The 26,911-nt window shown below is 46.9% G+C and overlaps 1 protein-coding gene across 1 annotated transcript in view; it reads right to left on the bottom strand.

The window, feature by feature from the left end:
* The window catches only part of LOC310899560 (uncharacterized protein), a 56,975-nt gene that overhangs the window by 12,067 nt on the left and 17,997 nt on the right, over positions 1–26,911 (bottom strand). Inside the window, exons 2-5 of the mRNA XM_083836049.1 lie at positions 18,005–18,072; positions 5,396–5,513; positions 4,878–4,948; positions 1,884–2,020 (exon numbers count right to left, since the gene is read on the bottom strand). Of these exons, the coding sequence (XP_083692175.1) occupies positions 1,893–2,020; positions 4,878–4,948; positions 5,396–5,513; positions 18,005–18,062 (375 nt within the window). The 5' untranslated portion in view covers positions 18,063–18,072 and the 3' untranslated portion in view covers positions 1,884–1,892. The remainder of the gene's footprint in view (positions 1–1,883; positions 2,021–4,877; positions 4,949–5,395; positions 5,514–18,004; positions 18,073–26,911) is intronic.

The raw sequence follows: 26,911 nt of genomic DNA, 5'->3' as shown, positions 1-26,911 counted from the left end.
TGCCATCACGATTTCCTTCTTGAGGAGCGCCCAGCCTTCCTGGACTCCTCTGCCCTTCAGAACCGCCTCCCAAGGGACTCGGCCAACCAGCGTCCTGAGCAGCTCAAAGTCAGCCCTCCGGAAGTCCAATACAGCAGTTTTACTGGTCCCCTTCCTGGCCTCACCAAGAATAGAGAACTCTACCATTTCGTGGTCACTCTGCCCAAGACAGTTTCCGACCACCACATCTCCCACCAGTCCTTCTCTGTTAGTGAAGAGAAGGTCTAGCGGGGCACCACCCCGGTAGGTTCACTGACCAGCTGTGTCAGGAAGCTATCTCCCACGCTCTCCAGAAACCTCCTAGACTGCTTTCTCTGTGCCGTGTTGTGTTTCCAGGATATGTCCGGGAAGTTGAAGTCCCCCACGAGGACAAGCGCCGACGATTTTGCAACTTCTGTCAGTTGCCTATAAAACTCCTCATCCGTCTCCTCATCCTGGTTCGGCGGTCTATAACAGACCCCGACCAGGAAGCTAGCCTTGCCAGCCTTCCCGCGGATCCTAACCCACAGGGATTCAACCTTATCATTCCCAGCCTGGAGTTCCACAACATCGAAAGATTCTCTAATGTAGAGAGCCACGCCACCACCCCCTCTGTGCTGCCTGTCCCTCCTGAAGAGCCGATAGCCAGGCATTGCAGCACTCCAGTCGTGGGAGCGGTCCCACCACGTCTCCGTGATGGCAACCAAGTCGTAGCCTGCCTGCTGCACGATGGCTTCCAGCTCCTCCTGTTTGTTACCCATGCTGCATGCATTAGTGTAGATGCACTTCAGCTGGGCCATCGCCTTCTTCCCGCTCTTCTTCATCGCTCTTCTTATCAGAGATAAGCACTGATACGAAGAGGGCGGCTCAGTGACTCAACTCCACGCAGCTCACAGACACTGGAGCAGGGCAGGAGGTCCCACACAGCCGCCTCCCAGCTCTCTCTGTAGGCACCTGCTCACGCCAGCACCCCAGTTATTAAATGGTGCTGGCAGCTGGGACACTGGAAGGGGCTTCCGAAGGAGGGATGCAGATGCACTACACGGACCATGGTTTTGAGGAGACGCAGGAGCTGTTTTTACTACTGTCCAGTCGCATCCATGAAATACCTTTAAGTTTAGCTGGAGACAGCATCACCTTTCATTTCAGACATACTGACTGCAAAATCCCAGTTCTGATACTTCTGCTCGATTCCTCCCCAGAGCCACCAGCATTGTACTTCTCAACGGTATTTGTGAAACCACCGCCTCTCACCAGCTGACCGCCCAGAACACCCCACCATTACAGGAAACAGAGAGAAAATACACACATCTAAGAGATTACAACAGTCACCGTAACAGTTCAAGTCCTTCAACATCCACAGACTGTTAGTTACCTAACATTGTATCAAGAACATATTCCATTTCAGTAAACTCATTGCCATACCTCCAGAGATACCATAGCAAGGTACTCACTGCATGTGGTCCCCAAGCAATAAGAGAACAAAAAATGAGTAAGGACATTGGGAAATTAAGTATCCAAGATAGCTACGGAACAAATTTTGCATAACACACAAACAAATGGGCACAAGATAAACCTCTCCATTGGGTAAAAACAGCTTAAGATGCACAGAACAGGAGATGAAAGCACATTACCACGTGAAGTAGTGGAACACACAATATGATGCAAGGACGTTTGTTATATGCTATGGCACAGAGGGCTTTGGCTTTTGGGAGAGCTTCACTGTACAGACCACCATCCATCACATGTACCTCAGGGACGTGCAGATGATCTTCAAGTCGGAATGGGAATGTGGACCTAAGTGCCTTTTCTGACTTTTTCCCCAAGCATCCCCACCCTCCTCCCACCCTCCACACATTTCCTACCTCTTCACTTCACAGCTGTGCCTGGCTACTACATCCATCCCACAGCGTGTCCTCGTGCTTGTTCACACACTCCCGCTGAGCACAGATGAGACGACAGGCGAGCATTTCCTCCTGTGTTTGATTCAGCCCCTGGCCACCTGTTAAACACATAGTACAGACCTCATGGCTTCTTATCCTCATTTTGCCTGTGACTTCTGTAGTCCAGTGCTGTGGAATGGGACCATAGTTGCACACAGTGCTCCGTAGGACTGGCAGGCCTCCTGTCTAACCGCCCTTCACTGTAGCTGGTTAAATCGTGTTTTTAGAAATATTTTAAATGGCCTTACCCACCCCCATGGCTTCAATGAAGCTGAAAGAGAAAATGCTCTTCACCAGCTGAAGACCTCTCTCTGTACCAGAAAGTGTTTCTCTGAATTAGGGTTAATATGTCATCACCACCACTAAGAAATATAGGGCTTGTAAAGAGAATAACTGTGAGAGAAAAAAATGGTAAGTTTGGCTTCATATGTTTAAGTAGCAAAGCAAGATCTACTACAAGGAAATCACATTTGGTTTTAGCACAATGCGATTATAGTAATCAATTGGATCTCTGCTGAAAAAAAAAATAACTGTCATCAGCAAGTGGAAAACTTGTTAGCAGAAAGAAAGGAATAAGTGTTTTGTCCTCAAAGGTGAGCAAAACGCCATTAGCATTCATGTTACCAGGAGCAGCCAACAGCAAAACTGTAACGGAGCATCCAGCAAGCCTACTCTGTCTCTGCTTTTTAGTATTCAGTTACGAATTTTAGTTCCCAGTCTCGTTTCACAAGGGTTTTGCAGGTATCCCTCAAGGAGCCAGGGTGAGAAGTCAAGAACTTACTGCAGTTGCTTTCATGAATGTTATTTTCAAATAATTTTTCTATCCTTCACAGACTGAATGCAAATATTTTTTGTACTTTATGCAAACATCTTTCCTAAGCACTTTTTGTGTGTGAGATGAAATATGGCACATCTGGGGATGAGCAAGGGCTGAATGAGGTGAAGCCACTCAGAACGTCACTGACAGCAAAGAGATGACCTGGACACAGAAGTAAACCATTTCATTTGACTTGCTTTTAAATAAAGTGTATTCTGAAAAACTGTAATTGTTTGATAATACGTGCAGGATGGCTGTAATTCAATGAGCAACAATGCTTTTATATCTGATTCCATTTTGTTTTCAGAACTTTTAGGAAGGATTTGCCTTGGGTGCTTTTAGTTCACAGCTTTTCCATCAAGTAAATGGATTTGATTTCACTGACAAGAGTGGGATGGAAAGACTCCGTTAGTTCAGAGAGGCATGGATTGGAGGTGTCTGTCAAGCCCAGAAAAATAGTACTACTCCAGTACTAGACAAGAAATTCTGAGAGATTTTCAGAAATATTGCAAAGCTCAGTTTGTTTTCATTTCCATTTTTAGTACGTATATAAACAAACCCTAACACGAAAGAGGGGAGGTTTTCATGACGTGATAAAACACTCAGACTACTCCCTTGGTCTACAATGCCACCGGGATCATTTTACCGTCTTATTTCCTTGCCTCTCCCTGCAGTCCTCTCTGGTGTTCTCCCCCTGCACCCTCGCTCACCCCTGAAATGACAAGTTGGAAAATGACATTTCTCCATGTGGCGACAGGCGACAAGGGCAGCACTGCACACTGGTCTACGTGCTCACAGCGGTGGTTTTAGTCAGACACAGAAGGCCAAATGGCGAGGTGATGTTATCCTTCACGCACGGGATGAAAAAGTGCAGCCATCTGAAACACAGCAAATATAGCAATGACAGGGACACCAGTGCTTCAAAGGTCTAAGCACCACTCCTTGAGCAAGCTGTTCACGTGCAGGCTGACAAGGAAAAATCGCGACTTTCAGCTGCTGCTTTTTTGCAGACAATTTGTGCTTCCAGTTCAGCCAAAGCTCCTCATATCGTCACTTTCTGGAAGTACTTTATGATCTCTGCCACCAGAAAGCAATTCCATCACCAAGCAGGAAGGGCAAGCAGTGAAGATGAACCTAAGCCACAGCGTGCACCGCAATGATCAGGCGTACTGCAGCAAACAGTAATTGTTACCCAAAATACAGTTGGTTTCTACTTGGGCTATCCCCACAAGCGGACAAACCCAATACCAAGACCAAAACAAGTCCCAGCTCCTAACAATCCTCAACCAAAATGACCTTTTCACACCCTCCAGCACATTTCTGACAACTAGCTGATCATTTCTGAACTCATAAAAACAACTTTTTTCCCCAGAACCTCAAGCAAGGCCAGCCATTTACTTCACCATGGCTGGTCACAGCTAGTTAACATCCAGCTGCCAAGTATCAACATGTTCCACAGTTACCTACCTTGTGCAAACGATGCCTTTTCGATTTCTGTGATAGAGCGCTGAAGGCCTCATTAACTGAGAACACATACTGGTGACAGGTACAGCCCGGGGTACTGAAAAACCTCACAGTGGAGTTTCCCCTTCTGCCGCAAACCTGAATAGGCTGTGCAACACCACACGTCAGTACGTTTCCCAGACCCAGAAGCCACACAAATTCTCAGTGTTAAAGGGCATCTAAGTGCAGCCACATACTGAAGTGGAGCTGACAGTTGGCTTCTAAGCAAGCAAAACTGCACGGCCTCAGTTTCATCTGGAATCCTTTTGTCTTTCATTGTTTATTCATACAATCCCATGGCCTAAAGTACAAACATATTCACCTGACAGAGGCAGAGATGAAGTAAGGAATGCTCCTCTTGGTACCACTACAATCACCTCACTTTGTGGGGAAAAAACTCTTGTCTGGGAAAACAGTCTTCATACTGCATAGGGACTGCCTGCCTGCTCAAAGAGTAGCCTTCGATTAACAGAGGAGAAGCAGAAGCAGATGCTTAAACTGTCAAAAGGAAGTGGACAACTTTTATATGGTTCTAACTCTGCCTGAGGAAGTGCAAGACCATCAAGGCAATCTGGTGCAAGACATGGCTCACTTACGGGAACATAAGGGCTCAGCGTTCCTCCCAAATGTTACAGCCACCTTGACAAAAGAGGCCACGGATTTTTTGCTGAAAATGCAGAGAAAAGTAAACTTATAAACCTAGCACAAGTGCGACCCTGATCCTTAAGTCAAAACTACTCCAGTGTTCTGCTTCCTGGAAATTTGGAAAGAGGAAAAGGGAACTGCTTAGCCATGTATATTGCGCTCTTACCCACTGGCCACTCTGTGACAAGATTCAAACAAGCCAAGTGCTTACAGCAGAAATTGTAAAAGCACGATACATACACTGTGCAACAAATGTGCTCTTCATCTAAAATGAACTGGACAGCTTAATGCATCCTGCAGATATTCTGACCTTACTTTTCAGACCAGGTTCTCTACCGCTTGTGCCATAAGAAGAAAGCAAGTAGAAGATCGGTCTTGAAATGAAAGCATGTTGTATAGCAGTGTAATTACATTCTGCACAGTATTTTCCTCCCCACTCAACAACCAAGCATTAATCACTCTTGCTCACTGTGAAGAGGCAATGCTGCTTGAAGAAAGTGTGACTTGATGGCAGTCCTCCTCCGGAGCCTGGTGCCGCTGTGCAGCCAGGAGCCTGCTGGTCCTTCCCAGCCGAGCACTGACCACACCTGTGATGAGGAGGCACATTAGGGACAGCCTTCTGCTGACGGGCCACAAGTTCACCGGTCTGGTGGCATCAACGGCAACTTAACAGTTGTCCTTCACGTAACAGCTAGAAATGAACACTAGCACTCTCGTGGGGTTTACCTGGAACATACTGTTACCGAAGCATAGGTAGCACAGCTGGCCTCACCTCCCAGCAGGTGAAAACCAAAGTTGGGTGGCTGTGGTTTCCTTGACATGGAACAGCTGCACCAACACACTGCTTGCTTCACTTGCTCCTTCAGCTACACCCCACGCAGATGCACACGTCAGTGTCCCAGTCCTGGGCCATTTGCTGGGCAGCTCTCCCAGCTCCGTTTGCAGCTACTCCTGGTGATAAATGACTTCTCAAGTTAGGAAGAATATACAGACAAATATCTGCAAGATCAGCCTCCAGGCCTCCTGGGTTTGGTTTTGTTGTGTTTTTTTTTGTTTGTTTGTTTTTAAGTCAGCAACAATATTTCGCCAACATTATTTAGCATCACTCAGCCCAGCACAGGGCCTCCACAGCAGCTGACAGCTTCCCTACAAGCTCCTGCATGTAATTTTTATGATCCACTCACTACTTGTACAGCAAGAAAGTCTCCCTCCATGGCTGCCACCACCAACCAAGGGCACCCCCAGAGCTCTGCTCGAAGGAGCCATCAGATGCCTGGTACCGCGGCCGAGCTGCTGGCATGCACATCAGTGGGATCACAGCCACGCATCCACTGCCTCAGCAGTTTGCAGTGCAAGCAAGCCGCTAAAACACTAATACCAGAGTCGCAGATACCTTGAATCATCTTTCAATTGCCCTCTCCAAACAGATCAAATTCAACCTCACCTTTAAGAAAAAGGTAAACCAAGGCTTTTAAAACGAACCCATAGTTCAGCATCACTTCTGAAAGCCTCACTAGCCTGTGGCACCAGCAAGGCTTTTTTCAAATCCCTCTTTCTCAACCTTCCCAAGATTAGTGGTCTGAACTTCTCCAACTTCTGTGAGCATCTGCAGAAATGGCAACTGCTACTTCAGGGTTAGCATGGCCTCCAGTTACAGCATCCCACAGCACCAAGGCAGGAGTACGTAATTTCAAACAAGGTATGTAATACACTGGTTCTTTGGAAAAGGAGTATTTCAAGCGCAGGCTCCTCTGATTTTCACTGATGCTTAGTACCTTTGGCTTTAGTGGATTCTATAAGACCAGAGCTGTGTCCAGTATTCCTAGAACAGTCATGAAGCAAGCATCTGAGCCGAGACGAGCTAAAGCCGTGTTTAAGAAACCTCCTCTCTCCGGAGTGCACTACTGCAACAGCAGCTGCTGCCTGGGGAAGAAGAGGGACCGTGGCAGGTGCTCCATCCAGCGGGGCCGAGGGGCAGACTGCAAGAACCACCAGCACAATTTCCCGTGCTGCTGCACAGAAGAGGGAATCTGCGGAGCACTCAGCTTCGGCACAAGGGACAGCAAGGCCCTGAGGTCAACTTCGTCCCTGCAGAGTCCAACCGTTTCACTCACCTACTGTCCTCAGAGGGCCTTCTCCTTTCCTGGGGATCCTGCTGTGCAGAGGCCGCAGCAGCGAGGGCCTTCTCACGTCCCGCCACGCTGCTCAGCCAGGGTGAGATGGGTTTTGGCCCTTCCGCTTTTATTGGTGTCCTCTGTTCACACTGACTTGCCTGTGCTGCCTGAGCACCACCTGCACAGCACATTGCCCTGACTGTCATCTCTCTGCCTAAGGTGGCTGCAAGCATGTAATAAATGAGCGGAACTAAATCACTTGTGTCCCTTACTGGAGTGTTTAGCAGGCACGAGACTGCACTGCAGCACTGATCACACAACCTCCTGGGCAATACTAACTCAGCTATGACAACCAGAAGATGGCTGGATTAGGGTAGTATTTCATCTCTGAAAGGAGTTGCTCATTATTTTCCGCAATGATCTCATCTCAGAATCCATCATTTGCTTGTTCAGTTGTTTTTCTTTTCACTGCAATATCCATGGCTTAGATTGTGAGCTGCGATAGAAAGGGTAGTGTGACTTAGCCAAACTGACAGGGGGTGTCTGAAGAAGATGCACGAGTCAGCTGCAGTTCAGTGACAGCTGCCCAAGTTTATCAGAGAGGGAGAAGAGCCGAAAATGCTCCCCCTACCTGCAGGGCAGACTCCGTTTGGCTGCTGCCTGCACTCCCCCCGTGGGCATCCAAACCATGCCCTGATGTGATACTCATTTAACTCCCAAGTTACACTCGGATCACAAAGCCTACTCAGTTTCCAAAAGCCAACTTGCAACAGGTTACCAAGAGCTCTGCACTCAAAAATCTTTTATTTCTAATAGCTATGCAGATTTTGCAAACTTATCTCCCTATTACTAAACGATGCTGAGTTTTAAGTTGTAAATTTATACTCATCACTTCTTCCTGCGCCATCGTACATAAAAGAACACGCTTGGTTTCCATAAGTTACATCCAGAAAGTGACATGAGACATGGTGACAAACACTCAAAGCTGACATCAAACAAATAAATTACCTTGTTTCAAGCCCAACCTGTTCCCCGGGCACGTGTTTTAACGTAGCACATGAGTTACCAAACGCCCATTTGTGATAATGAGAGGTGTAATTCCTGGGGACACCTTACAGACAAAGCAGGTCACCCACTACTATCATGCCAAACTGCCAGCACAGTTCATTATCAGAAGACACCTTTAGAAAACATATTTCTCATATCTGGTTTTCAGATCTACCCACAGGTAACCGCTTGAGGAAATGAATGAAGATGTGGTGTGGTCTGCTGGGTTTCAACTAAATGCCTGCTGTAGAAACAAGCTAAAACATTTTTACCGAAATATAGGTAAAATATTTTAATTCCTAATCACTTGAGTAACTTTATCTTCATGAGAAGAAATGCAACATTTTTCCCCCTTAATTGTACAATACAGTATTTTTAGCTGTACAAATACAACTGAAGAAAATTTAGCTAACTTGACCAAATCAGCTCAGAGGTTTAAGTCCTTTTAAATAATGGACAAGTGGCATTTAGCATCCTACCTACTGAATTTTTATTTTAAAATTGCACATGGTTTTGAAGTAAACAAATGACACTGTCCAGCGCAAGCATGATACTGATGAGGTTGCAAAATCTGAAATCCCACTTCAACCTATACAGACTAAGTTCCTTCAGCTCAGGAGAATTTATTATGCCGCAGCAGTGTAATCCCCTAGGTTTGTTTTTCAACACAGGCAACTAGGCAGCTGTCCTTTAATAAAGGAAATATTTAACCCTATTTCCGTTACATGGACAACAGTTTGCATGGCAGGGAATCCAGGATCCAAAATACCTCGAAACTGGATTCCAATAGTGACTAATACTGCTAACATAAGCTACATCAACTTCAGCATCAGGCAAAATGACCTACAGTGTAAGAGACAAATGATGCTTTATACCATTACACTAGTGCAGCTGCAGATGTTCCAACTCCCGATCAACATCTTGCAAAGATCGTGTCAGCCATTTCAGATCTCTCTGAGTTACATTTACAATTGGTCCTGTCTTGCATCAACTTGCCCAGTTTAAAAAAAAATCTGTCCACTCTCGTTTTTGTGGTAGCAAACATAAGTCAAGGAACATGGCAAATATGATTCCACATGTAGGGGAACTAAAGTGACTCAATAAAACGCTACCAACTGTGCACTGTCAATGCAAAAGACAATCGCTCTCTCATTCAGAACACTGGGGTATGTTACTAAGAAATAGGGCAGAGCAACTTACTGTGGAGGAAAATCCATCTGAAGATCTCAACCCAATTGAAGATTGCCAAATGCTACTAACACGTGCGATAGACCTCGCACTAGGCACTTTATGGACACGCTAAGTTTACTCAGCCTTCCTTAACACCAGGCCACGACCACGCTCCTCCTTGCCAGCAGCTACCTCTGCCTACGCGGGCACTGCTGCCCCACAGCTCCTTGCTGGGGAAGAGCTGGCCAGAGCCCTCATCCCATACAACAGCGTAGGATGGTGTAAAGCACCAGTAAAGCAGCCAGGGAGGGCTCCCGGGGTCCCACTCACCACCTCGCATGGTGGGTGCCAAGTCCTCGGAGCAAGGCAGCAGCACGTGCCGGGCTGTGACACCTCGCCTGTCCAGACCCTCATCCCCTGCTTCTCCTTAGCACTGAGGCTCTTCCGTAAAATGCTGGAGCTGAAGCGCACAGCGAGGGCACCCACTCTAGCAAACTGTTTTTTGTCAGGTTTAAAAAAAAAAAAAAAAAAAGGAGTTGGGAAACATCTGGCATTTTCTCCTTCTGCCAATTAGAGTCCTCTCGATTTCTGGAAGTGCAGCAATATTTCTCAGTCTCAAACTGAGAGCGGTCTCAGATTCTATCAACTTATTTCGGGGCTAAGGCAACACTAAAAAACTACTCAAAACATTTCTCAGTAATAAAAACAGTCTAGAGTGGTACTTCTCATTTAATGTATGAATCTTAATGGATTTGAGTCATGGTTTGTCAAATATTAATTGCTGACTTTTTACCCTTTGAAAAATACTTTTGTCTGAATCATAACATGAAAAATACAAAATGGAAAACAGATGACAGAACTGGTAAAGAATTTGTCCTTTCAGTTGTACAAAGAACTGAAGTTTCCCACAAGCAAACCGATATTCTAACCACGTGCTTCTGAATGAGACAATCTTATAAAGCTTTGTAGCCACTGGTACTAAAAACCAGTGGCTTCCAAGTCACGGTAACTTTTCTTCCTTATCTGGAAGCCTTCCTTATGCTTTAATAATTAAACCTGCTGTTCTTTAAGTCAGAGAAGGACTTGGTTACTGAAGCTATGAGGAAGGTTACTGCTTTTAAGGTTACTTACTTTAACCAGTAACAAGTTACATTTTCACCCTGGCTCCTGCCTCATTGTCTGAGAAGTGAAAAATAAAAAAAAAAAATAAAAAAAACACCAGACAGACGATAATGTACATTTCCCAGCTGATATAAATAGGTATACTTCCTATTTATTCCCCCAGATGACACTAAGCCCTAACATACCTAGGGCTCTTACAGCTTCACCTTAAGGACAATAGGTGTGGTTTAGATTCACTGATTTCAATTCTAACAGATCCAACATATTTAATTCTAACATTTTTGAACCGTGTTTGCCAAGCCCCTGTGGTGTAACCCTGGCCCAGCCAGAGCATCACACTGCCTCAGCACAAACCTGTGCCTCCCACAAGCTCTATGAACACAGCAAAGACAACTTCTGGGTTTCACCTGCTACCTGCACCAGCATGGTGGCTCCCAGCACCTTCCTTGTACCCAGCCCCAGCTGTCACCTGCTTCCGAGGCCATCCTACCACAGCTGTGAGCGGGAGGGAAGGTGGAAGGCAGCATCCATCCTGAATGAGGGGCAGCACGTCCCCGAGCAGATGCAAGCTCCTAAAATAAAGCTAAGCAAGAACAGCTGCAAATACCGTAACGACTAAACAAACAAGAGTCCAGATAAATTGTACCAACTTGACGGCAGTCTGACAGAAAGCATTTTGATCTTCGGTTTTAAATCACTGTGATTAAATTAATCTTAAATCAACTTACACTGTATTCATTTAAAACACTTTTCAACTGGTGCCACTAAACTGATATAAAGGCAGTTTGTTTTCTTACCCAACAGCTTGTGCTTTGTTTCTCAGCTACATTTCACGAGGCTTAACTACTGCAACACTGAACCTTCCCTCTCAGTCCCTACTTTGTACTCCTGTCCCCGTGGAAAGCAAACAACCTGTGGGACAAATGGGTGATGAGACTCGCAGAAGAGAGAGCCCCAAAAATCTGGCCAGCTTGCTGAAAGGCTCGGCAACCCCGTGGAAGAGCACCCTGTAAGCCTAGGAAGCTAAAGAGGCCTTTAGCTTTAGAGGCCCCAGGGGGCTCAAATTTTGCATCCGTGTCAGATCCAGCGATCTGTGCTTCAAACCCACGCCGTGTCTGCAGGAACCTGAGGCACAAACTAATCCAGGTAGCTCAGCAAATGTGAATCACGCAGGGTGCACGCAAGCCCTGCCCGCAGGTCTATAAACAGGGAGGGACAAGCCCGATACATGCAGCAGTAATTCCAGGTGTTCGCAGCGGGCTCATGAAGCACCATCTTGGTACTCACCTCCCTCACTAAAAAAGGTGCTAAGTTACCTGTATTTTGATATATCCTGAAACCATGAAACGATCATCGCGTCAATCACCAGAGGTGTGCAAACAGTAATGCCTTGCTATGTCTGAAGAGACAGCTGCCAGCTGCTCACAGCCTTCTGCGTGAGCGTGGGGAATGCTGAAAGGAAAATTACAGGGATGAACAAGTCATCTAAGGCTGCTGCGGGGGCAGCACTGTGTTAATATCCTGGTAACCTGGCTCGTGCTGCCCATTTCAAGAGAGGATGGGCTGTGGAAACACAAGGCGAAGGGAAAAGTTCGCCAAGAGAGATTAAAAGCCCCTAACACTTGCAGTGCTGCTGAAGCAATGTGGGTTTTTCTCCCCAGTAACGCTTCAGAGATGTTGCTGCAGTACACTAAGCGCAAGTAGACAACTGAAGTAGAACTTCCAAAGACTGGGCTATACTCAGGAGGAAATGTTACGTGACTTATTTTTAAGATGCTTTGAGACAGCACTCAAGCTGTTTACTGAGCAGCCTGCTTACCCATTTAATCAGAGCGGGCCACCCACATCTGGCCCAGCACAAGTGCATATGCGCAAGAAGAATCCCTTACAAGCAGGGTAACCTTTGTAAATCAACTGACCTTCAGCAAGCAAACACTCCCCTTTTGCACCATGTTTATAAGGAGAAAAATCTTGTCAAATACACAGAGTTTTACATGATTTTTAAATCTCAGAAGATATATTGGTAACAGTTTCCAGGCCAATAAGCGTGGAGTAAGTTTAAAAAATTGAGAATTTCTTCTTCTGAAGCATGTCAATATTCGAGCATTTATTTTAGTTCCAGTTTACAGAAAAGTATCAGTACCAAACTGTTTACATACCACACATGCACCTAATTGGTTTCAGCCTGGCAAGGGAGCCTGAGGCCCCCGAGGAGCAATGGCAAGCCAGAGATCCCAGGCTGATCATTACAGGGGCTGCTGGACACTGCCGGCGGACAACTGCCACATGTATGTGACCTGAAGAATGTGTTTTGCTCCTATTTCCCTTTTCGCAGAGGCAGAATGAAAACCAACAGCAACTACATTTCACCTTATTTTTTCCCCAAACCTACAATTTATTCATGGAAAAATACTTGCAGGCAATCTCTTAGGTTTCAGAACAGGGAGAACAGAGAGGCAAACAGCCTACAGCCGCAAGAAATGCAACAAAGCTACATCCAGCACCGGAGAATAATCAGCAGGTTTAAGTCAGTTTCAGAAACCACAGCCTGGACTAAGCAACGGGACTGATGCCTTCACTTATGAATGATTTGGGGTCTGATTCCCTGTGTCTCCAAGCCAAGCAAGTTTCATCAGCAGCTTGTTCTCACCTCACTATGAGAGCACACTACACTTCCATGTGCCACTGAAAGGAGCACACTCTTCTAGAGACGGGAAGCATGCAAAATGAACAGCACTCCTGTACCGTTATTTGCAACATTGTGCTGCTGTTCCCACCCCTCTTCGCAGTCAGTGCTCAGCTCCAGAGGGGCACCAGGGGATTGGAGGGTGGTGGGAACAAGAGCAAGGGTAACGGAGCAGATCACGGGGGAACTGAGCTCGGCTGAGGCTGTTGGTGTATTTATGGAACATATATGGAGGAAAATCACTCTTCATCTCTGTGAAAGGCATAAAACCAACAGCTTGAGACTGTCTCCAGAGTAATTACCAGCCAAGACATTCCCTTCCCTGAAGCAAGGGTTCAGACTGCTACCATCAGGAGACAGGAAGCTTGCCTACAGATTAAAAATCACATTGCAATTAAGATCACATGCAATATTAGATTAGAGGATGAACAGCATAAACAGTACTTCTTGTACAGTGACTTAAATTGCAGTTTATTGCAAGCTGAAAACCTCAATGCCATCTCTGTAACAGAGAAGGCTTTTCTCACATGAAAGCAACTCATCTTCATGTCTGCAATTTCCTACTTCCATTGCAGTGAAAGGGAAGGGTCATTCAGCAGTGGGTTGCCTATTGCGGTGCCTGAATATATGAAGGGTTTAGAGCTCTGTGTATTGAGCTCCTGCTTCAGTTGATTTCTACGATTGCTCTGTGCTATTACCTATAATTGTTCTGCAGCAGCACACTGCATCACCACAACATCGAGTCCAAGCATTCTGCTGTGCAACAAGCCAAGATGTAGCTCCAACTGTTCCCAAAGGAGAACGAGAGGCAAAAGCCTCTTTGCCTACTAGATTTTCACTGCACACACGGAGTGTCCATCAGGTTAACTGCCATAAGCCTTTGAGAGGGCAGAGTGCTGACCTCCAGCAGCAGCTTTGTTCAGCACAGCACGCAGCCTGTGGGCACCACCAGGTTGCCATCCCTTTTCTCCTGTCCTGGTAACACGCCACAACAATGGGAGATGCTGCTCCTTTGCATATACTTGGACTACTCTGTGGCTAGAGGAGGTTAGAACCTAGTTATGTTACATCCTAAGTCACTGTAAGAAACACAGAACAAACTAAACCCAGTGCCCCCTAAAGCTCTCAAAACCCAAACGACTCGTTATGGACGTGACTTTAAAATGACTTCCATGACAGCTCAAGAGTTACCAGGCAAACAACAACCAACTCCATGCACCTGCAGGGAAGAAAAGCGTGATCACTCAGCTATATCCTTCAACTATTTTTGAAGTCTATTTCGCATAAGTGGCCAATTTCAGGCTTCAAAGCTGTCATCAGGTGTAAGGTTTTAAGAGGCCAAGAAAAATACCACCTGCCATTCCTTTTGCATTTCACTTGACCTGCTTATCTACCGCCATAACCTCATAGTGCAGCTTTGGGAAAAGTAATTGCAAAACCTCACATGAATTGCAAAGGGACAAGCTAGGTGTAACAGCACGTTAGGCAGCAATGGAACCTCCAATAATATTGGAGGGTACTGAGTCTCAGCTCTTTTACCAAACAGCAAAGCAGCCCAGACTCAATCTGAGGGAAGAAAGATATTCCTGTCTACGATTTATTAGCTGCCAGTGCCCGGCTGTGCAGTAAAACTTCCTGAGGAGGAACGGCAACCCATAACCTCCAGCTATCCGTCTGGGCAGCGCAGGGATGAGAGATGAAAGGCTGCCTCCACATATACCACGGGTCATCAAGGGGGCAGTTATTGTCTGGCTGTACTGCCCTGTCAGCTCTGGACAAACCGATGGCATCATCGCTCGGCGCTGCTCAGCCCTTCCGTTTCTAAAACAGCCACTCAGCCCCATCAGAACCAGCTGCACTTTGCTGCTGTTCCTTTTCACACATCCTGCATTCTGGAAGTCATTCAGATGCTGACCAAGGGATTTAGGATCCAGGTCACCCACAGGTTACAAAAGGGATAAAACACGCTGAGTAAAATTATGTTTTTGATGCACACTTAATGCAGCGCGCATTCAGAAGCCACTAGAGAGTTAAACCTGCACCAGACCTCGCCAGCTGCTGCCTGTGCTGCTGAACCAAGCAGGGAGAGGAGCTGGTAACAACCTGTGCCCCAGCACCCAGAACGTCAAATAGGCCCGCCTTACAGCAGATGCTCGGTGCGGCACCAGAGCTTGCTGTACTAGCAAGCTGTCATTTGTTCGCAGCCTTCTTCTCCAGTGGCCCCCTGTGGGCCTGAGGTCAAAAACAAAGGGAAAAACCTGCGCTCAGCATCCCAGACCAAATGCAGTTTTACTCAGTGCAATGGGATTACCTGACAAGCTGAAAACACAAGCGAGAACGTGCAATGCTCAGATACAGCCCTAATACTACACAGAATATCATTTAAAAACTGCTCACATGAGCAGAGTTAGCAGATAACTTAGCTCATAGAAACTGTTTCCATCCCCCAAAATCAATACCAAACTTACCAAGTTCCTAAACAACTGCCATTCAAGCTGCAACTGGCAAATGCACAACACCCCAAACCAAGAAGCATATCCCAGTTGCTGAAGCAAGTCATAAGGTTTCCCTATAAATACTGGTGAAAACAAGTCCCTCGGCTTTAGACTTACCCCCAAGAACCTCTTTGGCAGTACAGTGTTATTTATCAGCATCGCAGACAGTTGGGTAAATAGTTTGCATTTCTGCAGGCCTTCTGTGCAATGACAGATACACGCACTTCTCTTCCAGTAACACGAAGGGATTTGGAATTAAGATCGTCCCAAACTTTCAGAACACTTTTCAGAGCAGATCCTGTTTGCATAAATGTTTGCAATGAAGATGACAGTCAGAGGAAAATGTATACGTCTTCTTTACACTTACCTAGGAATTTTCAAAAAATTCCTAGAACTGCATGAAAATTGTGACATAGAAAACATGAGCGTGCATGCCAACAAACCTTGACACTGACACTTCAAATAAAATATACAACAGGTACAGAGAATTCAGCTACTACTTAACAAACAGCGATGATTTGTCTGGCCTCAGCTTGGAAGGCAGGCCACAGTAAATCCTCCTCAAGCACCAGGGGAGAAGCCTTGGTGTTGCTCTAGCACCAGCTACGCCCACTTCAGAGTGAGTCTTCCAAAAGCACTGCCTGGGGAGAACCCACGACAAAGTCTGTCAGCAGCTTCGGGGAAAGAAGTAATCCTTGCAATCCCACTTTAGGGCTTGCCTAAGTACATACAAGCTGAATTGGATGTCATTGATCTCATCACCAGGGTGTCAAGTGACAGCAAAACTGGTACAAGATGTTCTGCCCAAGAACAATCTCGGCTCTCAATGACACTGCAACTGGTCTTGCCTGTGTTCTGGGAAACCAGACGCAGATGGGACCTGACAGGAGCAGCACACCGCACTGCAAGCCCCCAAGTGGAAGAGTTAATGCCAGCCAAGGAGAGATGTGCTGCCCTCTCCCATCAGCCACCCGCACCCTGCGTCCAGCCTGCTCGAGGCCAGGGGGAGAACCGACTGCAGGCCAGCCTGGCCAACCTCTCGCGTATCAAGGCCTTGGGAACATTCATCCATCCCTTAAGAGCTGCTGCTACTTCAGGAAGATCTATGGAGGAAGGATGCTTGGAATAGAAAGCTTTTAGAATACGGAGGCAGTTAAAAACAGAAACCCTCGGGAAATGTCCATAAACACCTTCTTCCTCCCCACGCTGCTTTTGTCGTTAAGGAGAGACCGTGCCACCCTTACAGACGCTGTTCAAGCCTCCTGTGTCAACTCCTCAGAAATGTAGCTGATAAATCAGCTTCTCAGCAGCTCATCTAGCACCGTATTCCCCTGGCTTCCCGTGAGACACCCAGCTGTGGTACAGCTCAGAGGCTGGATCTCACCTGGCGAGCACCAAGCAGCTCAGTTTGCGTACCTACGCACTTGGTGGATTTTAACAGGTCACTACAGTCACACCCACACCGCACCGGCCTGGAACCGGGCAGACCACACTGCCCACCCTCTGCTTTGACCGCAGGACAGGGCTTTTTTGTGCCATTTTCCTCTTCCTTGGTTAAGCTCGCCCTCGTAACATGCTGGTAAGGCAGACCTGTACAGGCATATCAAGGTGGAAGAATTCATCCAGAGAGCACACACTAACCCACTGAGGAGCACAACTAGCAAGCCATTAACTGTACGCAGAGCTGTTGATTTGGCTTGGCATCCAACCAAATGAACTTTAATGCACGAAGCTTAAAATGCCTCCAAGTGGTTAACTAAAGAAGGCGTTCAAAACCAAATGGCTTCTTTTCGTAATTGCCTTCCCAGGGCTGGAAACTTCAGGCTGCAAATGTACAACCACCATGACAGTTGAACAGCTAGGTCTTTTTGCCTCAGCAGCAACCACTGTTTCAGCCAGCAACATGAGACTGCGCAGGACATGGGTTGTCTGCAGCACCCAAGTCAGCCAACGAGCAGCTCTGACCCAAAACAAGAGAGTGAGCAGCCACGTAAGCACCTCATGGTCTCTTACGGCTCTAGAGCTAGGCTGGGGCTAAACTCGGCCTGGGGACCCTCCCATCACAGGACACAGCTAGCACACAGACCCCAAACTCTGCAATTCCAACAACTGCCTAGGCCTGCTAACACCGTCCTGGGAGTGCACATCCCATCACCGAGTACCCAGGCCTCATGTCTCACGTATATTCTTCCTATCTCCAGAGTGTAGATCACTGGTGAAGTGCTGTGAAGGACTCACATACCATGTCAGCGCCTTGGTACAGACCCAGAGGAACACCACAACATACAAGTACTTAAACTGAAGCATTCAACAGTGGAAACGTGCAATAATGAAGAACAGGAGTGTAAAGGGAACATTTCTTTGCTTCTTATCCATATACACTCAGGAAAAGCATGAACACTAACGCGAACATAAAATTTCCTTTCTCGGAGGTAACAACTTACCATAAAAAAAGTTTCCCCAGCAGGAAGGCCTCTGGAGAACAGATACCAGAATGAACATCTTAGCTGTGCTGGGAGCAATCAGAAATAAAAGCTATTAATAATAAAGAAAGAAAAAAGGAACTTAGAGCTTAAATGATGGACCTTCTTTTTACAGTAGAAGAGAAACACCGCAATTTTTCTTCCACGTGATTTCTCAGACCTTTTACTCCCTTCTATGGTAATTTATCAGTAGCTTGCACCTTGGTTATCATTTGCAGTCTCAAACCATGAACACAGCAGTCTAAGGGCAAACAGACAAAATGTGAATCATGCTCCACAGCTAGGAGAATATCAAATCGGTCAGTTGGATCATTTTAAAGATGTCACAAGTGCTGTAACAAAAACATGCCCCTAGTCCTTATTTAGGATCAAAGGAAGGAGATAATTGTCATCTTGATAGCAGCGCCAGCGGGAAAAGCCGACATGTACACACACTGATCTTTCCTCCAACACTTCTTCTAACACTTCTTCTAAGTCTTCTTCTAACGTTATAGCAGTCCTCTCCGTCCCCTTGAAATCCATCACGCAGTGCCCTGAATTCTGGAGCACCTGCATGTGTTCTGTTTGTAAACAAAGGCAGAGTGAGCTTGCTCTCACTGAGACCGGGCAGCTGCCCACGGGCTCTGCACCAGGGAGCCCTTGCTCACGGCTCAATTGTCCCACTAACCCCAACCAGTTCCACAACAGCAGCTCAGGAAGGGTTACTTGACAGACGAAGCCCTGTACAGACATTAGGGGCACCGCTCGGATCCCAGACAGTCACTAACAACCAGACAGAGCCCCTTCCACTTCCCAACCTGCAGGAAAACAGCCCTCGCTCCTTATTGGGAGGGAGTAGAACCCAGCAACAGCAGATCTAAAAGGCCTGCCAACTTCTCTTCCCATCCTAGTGTCATTTCATGATTTTTCTAATGAGATGATTTGCTGGCACATACTATGCATGCTATCATACGGATTAAGACAAATAAAGCAGTATATATCCATTTTCTCGGTGCTTTATTTTTTTGGTCTGTTTTTAAACGAATCCCCCCCAAACACACTTTATCTTTCGTGTTTGCATCAGAAGCAGAATGTAGTAGAAAAATCTCTGGAAGCATGAGCCATCTATAACATCTGACAGAACAAGGGAGCTGTAACAAGCCAAACACCGGTAAATCTTAGGATCATAAAGACACCCAGCTGGTTGCTGAGAACCACAGTTCTCTCTCACCTTGCCCATGCCCAACGCATTCTGTTCCACCACCCTAGTGTCATCAAGCAAGCTTTATAAACAATCATGTTAGCTTGGTTATGTATATGCACCTCTGACTGCTTTTGGCCAGGTTTGTGACATATTTCTGTTGTTTTCCTGAGAAAAGTTAAGTTTGCCCATTTCCCCAACAAGGCTGCCTACTGACTCCTCACAGCCTCGCAATGCAGGAGTGGTTTTGACATCATGCTCCATCATGCAGCTGGATACTAAGAAGGTCCCCAAATATTCAACTTAACATAGTAATTTAATCGCAAAGGCAACACACTTAGAATAGCATTTTGAAGTTACAAAACAAACTCAGAGAAGCAGAAAGCTGTGTGCCAGTACTGCCATCAGAGGAAGACAGGGACCTCTGGAAAGGGAAGGATTTCTACCACAGCCACAACCGTCAGCACCACATTGTTAATTAGTACATCCAAAAACAGCAGATCTCACATCTTTGTGTCCAGGAAAGCTATTTTCCACACTTCTTCCCTCTCTTCCTCTGATGTGTAAACCACTTGGTTCCTCAAGTATCAAGCACATAGCTTTACAGGTGAAAGGATACAATAAAAAGTCTGTAAAAATATGCATTTCTGAAATAGTTTGCCCTTCCCCCCTTTGTAAAGCACACTAATTTTACACACGTGTTATACAGAGCTCCAAGGTGTGATATTAGAGGGTGTCAGCTTTCTCCTGAGGCAGCCCACAGGTTTTAGGTGAGGCTGCCATTTGAAAGCCATGCCTACATAAGTCTTCTATAAAACCCGCTGTCACACCTGCCCGGATACATATTTTAACAGGACTGTTAATGTAGAAAGATACTGAAAGCATGCAAGTTAAAAATTGAAGACCAAATAAATCCTTCACAAGTCAGGCTGTAGGAGATCACAACTATGCTTAATAGACTTCTTTTTCATGCAGGTGCAGAAAAAAGTCAGCTTTTTTTTTTTTTTTAATAAGTATGAGACAGGGAATGCTATGAAGCCTAGAATTCCTCAACACATTGCCTTACATGGCTGAACATAAAGCTTTTCTTTACCTTTCTCTCATAAGATCAGCTCCCAGGCTCACCTGTATCCCTTTGGAGGGCACCATCTCAGCCTGCCTCTTTTTGATCTGAGCAGCTTGTTTCACTCAAAGATGATTAGTGAGCCCTACTGGAGGGAACTTTTTCTGTTTTTTTGCCTGTTTTCACATCTTCTGAGAAAACACTGCTCCCTTGGTCATACCACTCAACGTTTTTCACCACTTATTTAATTTGGCACCTGCAATACAAAATCCCACGTTACTTATTTAGAGGATATTTGCTGGAATATAGAGCAAACACAGCATACAGGATTTATTTGCTTTAAAAGTTTGGCCGTTTGTCTGAACTTTTACCCTATATCTGACATGGAGAGAAAGAATACTTCAACAAATCTCTGAGCAGTAACAAAGCCAGCAAGCACTCAGGAAACAGGGTGATGAAAGCCCATCACGTAACAAAGACAGGACGAGGAATTGACAAGAAGAATTAATTCTACATGACTGCAGTGCAGAAACAGCACTTCTATTGCCAGCGATGAAGCCAAACCCCAAGTCTTTGTGAAAAGCATGATAGAAGATTCGGCCTTGACCTCAGTACAGTTTGAAGGACCTTAAGGTCAAACTTTTTTTTTAAGACAACAGATTTATTTCTTTCTCCGCTCTCCAGATTAAGCAAATACTACCAGAGTTCCTGCAGAAGACCAGCATATGAATTTGGGAGTTAATGGAGCTAAACCATTAAAATGTCAGCCTCAAGGAGCAGACAGGTCCAACACATCAGGTTGGACAGGTAACTGGACAGAAATTCTGCTCACACCATGAACGATTCAATGGGAAGCTGGTGTCTACTGCTTGCTGATCAGCCAAGTCTCAGACCTCAGTGCCCCTGAAACCCAGGCTACGAAGTCCAGACTGCACCTTCTTTCAGATCTTCAGCCCATGCCTAAACAGCATGCCAGACATCAAGGGTGAAAATCATCACGTGCACTTGATAAATGCACTTAACCCTTAATACCTGTTTCAAATGTTAAGACAATATTTTAGCCTGCTTCGGAAGCCACCTTCCCAGGGCCAGGACTCACATTTAGATAGCGGAATTTTTTTCACCCAGCCCATTCAGCTTCTGTCTGACAGCCACTGCCACTACACACAGCATTCAACTGACATGCTCTTGGAGTGAGTCAGCCCGAGCGCCTTGGGCATATGACCAGGCCTGCAGTACATCTGTCACTGTCCCACAGCCCAAAGCAGGCAACCAAAGCAATTAACACACTTCAGATAATCTCAAACTTTTCTCAAGCTTTCTTCAAGCTTTTCTCCTGCCATCCACTTCCATTACAAGAATTATATTCTACTTTTAGGTGTGTAAGATCACTTTAAACTGCTCATTTGCTAGACCTTGGGCTGTACAGCTGCCTCCAGCAGCTGTATCACCAGGGCTCTTGTATTCTGGTTCAGCAGAGAGCTCCCTTTGCTAAGGGTCTCATTCACTGCACGGGACAAGCTGCAGAGCATGGCAAGCAGTCTATCGATTCACCCTGAGGGTGACCACTCAGCTCTGCTGCAAGTAATGCCAAGTGTCACATACCCCATCCCTCAAGCCATCTGCCTTCTCTTGCTGTGTTTTCGTGGAGCTACCACCAAGAGAAGTCTCAATGCAACACAGGGCTCCTGGGGCAGGCTGGCTTCGGTCCCAGTGCGACACAGGAAGCATCATGGAGTAGCTGGGACACAGAAACGCCATTGTCCCCATTCGTCACATGCAGGTCCAGCCCTGTGAGGCTTGTAGCAACTCACCGTCCAGACGTCACCCTGCCAGAACCCAGGGAAATTGTGCCTCTTTTTTGTGGTCGGCTGTCCCCATGTCCGTGTAATTTCGCCTCACTTTTGGCCAAGCAGAAACAATGGTGGGAAAATAAAGCAAAAAGCTGCACCCACCACTAAAACATTCAGTGAAAGTCTAAATCAGCAGGCATTCAGAGAGACACCTCAGCTAACACACTCCTGAGACACGGCATTCTCACCCACAGGAAACCTCATGTGAAGCTACCTTATTTCCCCTTTCTTTTTAAAGGACAAAATCAAAAGTCTTGTCAGCACATGAACAGTCCAGTCTTGTTCATAGCTCCTGTCTGATGACAAAAACATAATCAAGTAACACAAAATGGAAAGGTCTCCTTGGTACTAGCGATAGACAGTTTTAGACGTCTGTGTGAATCCATGTTGCTTTACCAAAAAGAACCTCAGAATTTTTAAGTTACATATGCAGTGAGGAGATTGCCTTCATTCTTCTAAAACAACAACAACAAAGTGCCTATAACAGTAAGATCTGAAACAAAACTTGCCTATACTGCGTTTTATTCTACCATCATTCTTGCCTCTTTTTCTTGGTGCAGTCCCTCCAATGTTAAATAACCTAAGTAATTTTATGTTGTCACCAATTTATATTTTATACATTATTGCTCACTCCCCACTCAGTCCACATTTTACAGCAGTAGATCAAAAGCATCACATCTGGTGACAATCTGCATCTCTCAATGGAAAAGACAAAAATATCAGTTAAAAAACAAGACGTGGATTTTATTTTACAATAGTAATTATTTTCTGGCTTAATCAAAAAGGAAACCAGAAGCAGTAACTTCTTTTACCATATCACTTCCACATTTTAAGCAGAGCTCATGCAGTCAGAACTAAAGATTCCTAAAAAGAGACCATGATTTAAGTTTCCAGTAGTACATGGCCACCAGGAAATTCAGTTCCACGGCATCAAGCCAAAAGTTGGTGTGGAAACACCGAACCTCCCATTACCTGTTTGCACATGCATGCAGACAGCAGCTTACGTTTGCAAACAGTTTGGAGTGCCCTACAGCTGGCTCACTGCCTGCTCCAAACAAGCTATCCAGTTGATTGGCTTCGTTCTCTGTTTTCCACAAGGTCCTGGAAAAAAGGTTTCCTGTGCATAACTTGCCTGGAGCGGAAAGATTTGGGAGGTGGACAAAGGAAAAATACTTTAATTTCCACAAGTTTTCGTTACAATTTTAATTCTTTCTAGCTGCAGAATAGCACAGAGATTCAGCTGAGCCTAATGGTCCCCTAAATACTGTTTATTTTAGTGTGATCTACACCAAATATGCATTCTCATGCCTTATTCTACACATGATGCTGAAACGGTCTTGAGTCAAAATGTCTGTGCAAGGACCTCCTAACAAGTTCCCCTATGTTACCAGCAACTTCACGCTTGCTTAAGACACTTGGCAACGTTGCCTGCGACAACCCTGTACTTCACAGAGTGCTGTCTTCTAGCACGCTGGTAACACAATGTTTTTTAAAATGTACTTTGAAAGCTTGTTTTTATTTGAGGGTGGTTTTGGTACTCTTCTGGGCGCGCATGTGTGTCAAACAGAATTCAAGAGCAAAGTCACCTGCGGTTTGACAAAACCTGAGGCCAATCAGCCTCCCACATTTCTAAGTGCCCCTGCCATTGTATCGAACACTAGAGTGATACAGCATGACGAGTGCTTCAGCATGGCTCAGATCTCAGAGACTCAATGAGACCCAATTCCACCAGTCATTTCAGATGGATGGTGGTGTGCAACTGCAGATGCTGGCTATTTTTCTCAACACACGCAACTCTCGCCAAGCCGATCGACTCTGGGGCAGATGCGTTCTGCAGCGGAGCAGGGGATCGAGGCAGGCAGGGCATTTTTTCCGGCATCGAGGCCACTCGAGGCAGCCGAGAGAGCCGCCAGGCCCCGGCAGCCCTCGTGAGGGAGGCTGACGAGCCGTGGGCAGAGTGGGCAGTGCCCCCTCCCCGGCCGTTCAAAGGCAGCCCCTGGGGAGCGCGGCGACCAGGGCGGGCAAACAGAGCACGGCACGGCACTTCGTGCGGGCAGGGCGCGCTCGGACAGGGCAGAGCATCCCTCCCCGCTCAGGGGAACAGCTCATCTACCGGCTGGCTACCTACAGCTAAACCGCCATGGTTTGCACTAGGCGGAAAGCTCTTTCTAGAAAGCCTGTGGCGACCCAGACTGACTGCCCGCTCAAAAATGCGGCAGTTCAGGTCTCTGGAGGCAGGGAGTGCCTGAGCCTGTAGCTGCTATCAGAGGGTGGCAGAGACGCCGCGTGTGTGAGGTGTGAGCAGGTGGATGACCTGCTCAGCCTGGTGGCAGAGCTCAAGGGGGAGGTGGAGAGGTTAAGGGCTATCAGGGAGTGTGAGCAGGAGACAGACCTGTGGGGCAACTCCCTGCAAGGCCTGAAGGAAAGGCACCGGGGTGAGACACCCCAAACAGTGGTGGACCCCCTGCCCTGTTGCTGTCGGGCAGAGGGAGGGGCCTTAGGAGGTGAGGGGGAATGGAAACAAGTCACTGCTCGGCGTCACAGGGAGTCCCCCTCGCTACCGGCCTTGCCTTCCCAGGTGCCCTTACACAACAGGTTTGAGGCCTTGGAGCTTGAGAGACTGGTGGGTGAGGATGAGGTTAAGTCTACCCAGGAGGATGCCTAGGGCGAGGAAGTCATCTCCAAGCCTCAAGACTGCCTCCACTAGGAAAGAAAGAAGGGTGATTGTTGTAGGCGACTCCCTTCTCAGGGGAACAGAGGGCCCTGTATGTCGGCCTGACCCTACCTGTAGGGAAGTCTGCTGCCTCCCTGGGGCCTGGGTCAGGGACATTGCCAGAAACCTTCCTAAACTGGTTCGCCCCCCTGATTACTATCCTATTTTGATAGTCCAGGCCTATCATCCAGATAGTGATGAAATTGCTGAGAGAAGCCTGAAGGCTATCAGGCCGGACTTGAGGGGACTGGCATGATTAGTAGGTGGAGCGGGAGTGCAGGTGGTGTTTTCCTCCATCCCTACAGTGGCAGGCTGAGGTGCTTAATGCCTTCTTTGCCCCAGTCTTTAGCAGCAAGACCAGTTGTTCTCTGGATACCCAGTACCCTGAGCTGGTGGAAGGGGATGGGGAGCAGAATGTGGCCCTCATAATCCACGAGGAAATGGTTGGCGACCCGCTACAGCACTTAGATGTACGCAAGTCGATGGGTCTGGATGGGATCCACCCGAGGGTACTGAGAGAACTGGCGGAAGAGCTGGCCAAGCCACTTTCCAACACTTATCAGCAGTCCCCTGGCCATCAGGGGAATTCCCAGTCAACTGGCAGCTAGCAAATATGATGCCCATCTACAAGAAGGGCTGGAGGATGGACCTGGAAAACTATAGGCCTGTCAGTCTGACTTTGGTGCCGGGGAAGCTCATGGAGCAGATTATCTGGAGTGTCATCACGCAGCACTTGCAGGGCAAGCAGGCAATCAGGCCCAGTCAGCATGGGTTTACGAAAGGCACCTCAAGTACTGTGTTCAGTTTCGGGCCCTCACTACAAGAAGGACATGGAGGTGTTCAAGCGAGTCCAGAGAAGAGCAACGAAGCTGGTGAGGGGCCTGGAGAACAAATCTCACGAGGAGCGGCTGAGGGAGCTGGGGTTGTTCAGCCTGGAGAAGAGGAGGCTCAGGGCGACCTCATCGCTCTCTACAGGTACCTTAAAGGAGGCTGTAGCGAGGTGGGGGTTGGTCTGTTCTCCCACGTGCCTGGTGACAGGACGAGGGGGAATGGGTTAAAGTTGTGCCAGGGGATGTTTAGGTTGGATATTAGGAAGAACTTCTTTACCGAAAGGGTTGTTAGGCATTGGAATGGGCTGCCCAGGGAAGTGGCTGAGTCACCATCCCTGGAGGTCTTTAAAAGATATTTAGATGTAGAGCTTAGTGATATGGTTTAGTGGAGGACTTGTTAGTGTTGGGTCAGAGGTTGGACTCAGTGATCTTGGAGGTCTCTTCCAACCTAGATGATTCTGTGATTCTGTGAACAGCACACCATTCAACCAGCTCAACGAAATTGCTGGTTAACTCCCTTGCAACTGGGACATTCATAAAATAGCAAACCGACCAGCAGCATCTCTTTCATGTTTCCAACTTCTGCCAGCCTTTTGTCTCCCTTCAGAAACTGCTCACTGCTAGCAAAGCTCATGTTGCCCTTCTCCCCTCTCTGCCTGAAGATGCTGCAGCAATGGCCTGGCTGTCTGCAGCCCCCAGTACCTCCCTCATGCAAACAGAGGACATGCCAGTATGCCACCAAATGCTTGTCTCCAAACAAGGCCAAGCTGAACAGATGGTGCTGAAGTTGAAAAGCGCAGCCTCACATCCATCTGCTGTTGCTGGACATGCATCTCCATTTATGCACACAAACGCGTTACGCCAATTAGTGCCACACACGTACCCAACATGCTAAAGTCAGGGAGAGGAACTACTACAAGCTAAAGCAGGGTGTTCTGTAGAGTCAAAAAGGAAGCATCCTTACTACAGGTCTACCATTATCAGCTACAGACCCCAGGCAGTCACAATTCCCCATAAAGCTGCCTTGGCCAAGCCAAAAGCAGACCACTGAGCACCTGTGCAGAACAAAATAAGCCAGCACATCCCAAATTTTGGCAAGAGAAACTCTCACTAAACACATTCTCATCAAGTCCTGGGTACTGTGGCCCAACGTACAGCCCAGAAGTCAGTAACCTAAAAGCTACTCTTCAGTCTCAGGAAGTCTCAACAGGCAGCATCACCTCACAGCA

This window comes from Anser anser, assembly GCF_964211835.1.
Source record: "Anser anser genome assembly, chromosome: 4".
NCBI lineage: Eukaryota > Metazoa > Chordata > Aves > Anseriformes > Anatidae > Anser > Anser anser.
Note: the sequence above shows the minus strand (reverse complement) of the source record. Positions and strands in the feature narration are given on the sequence as shown.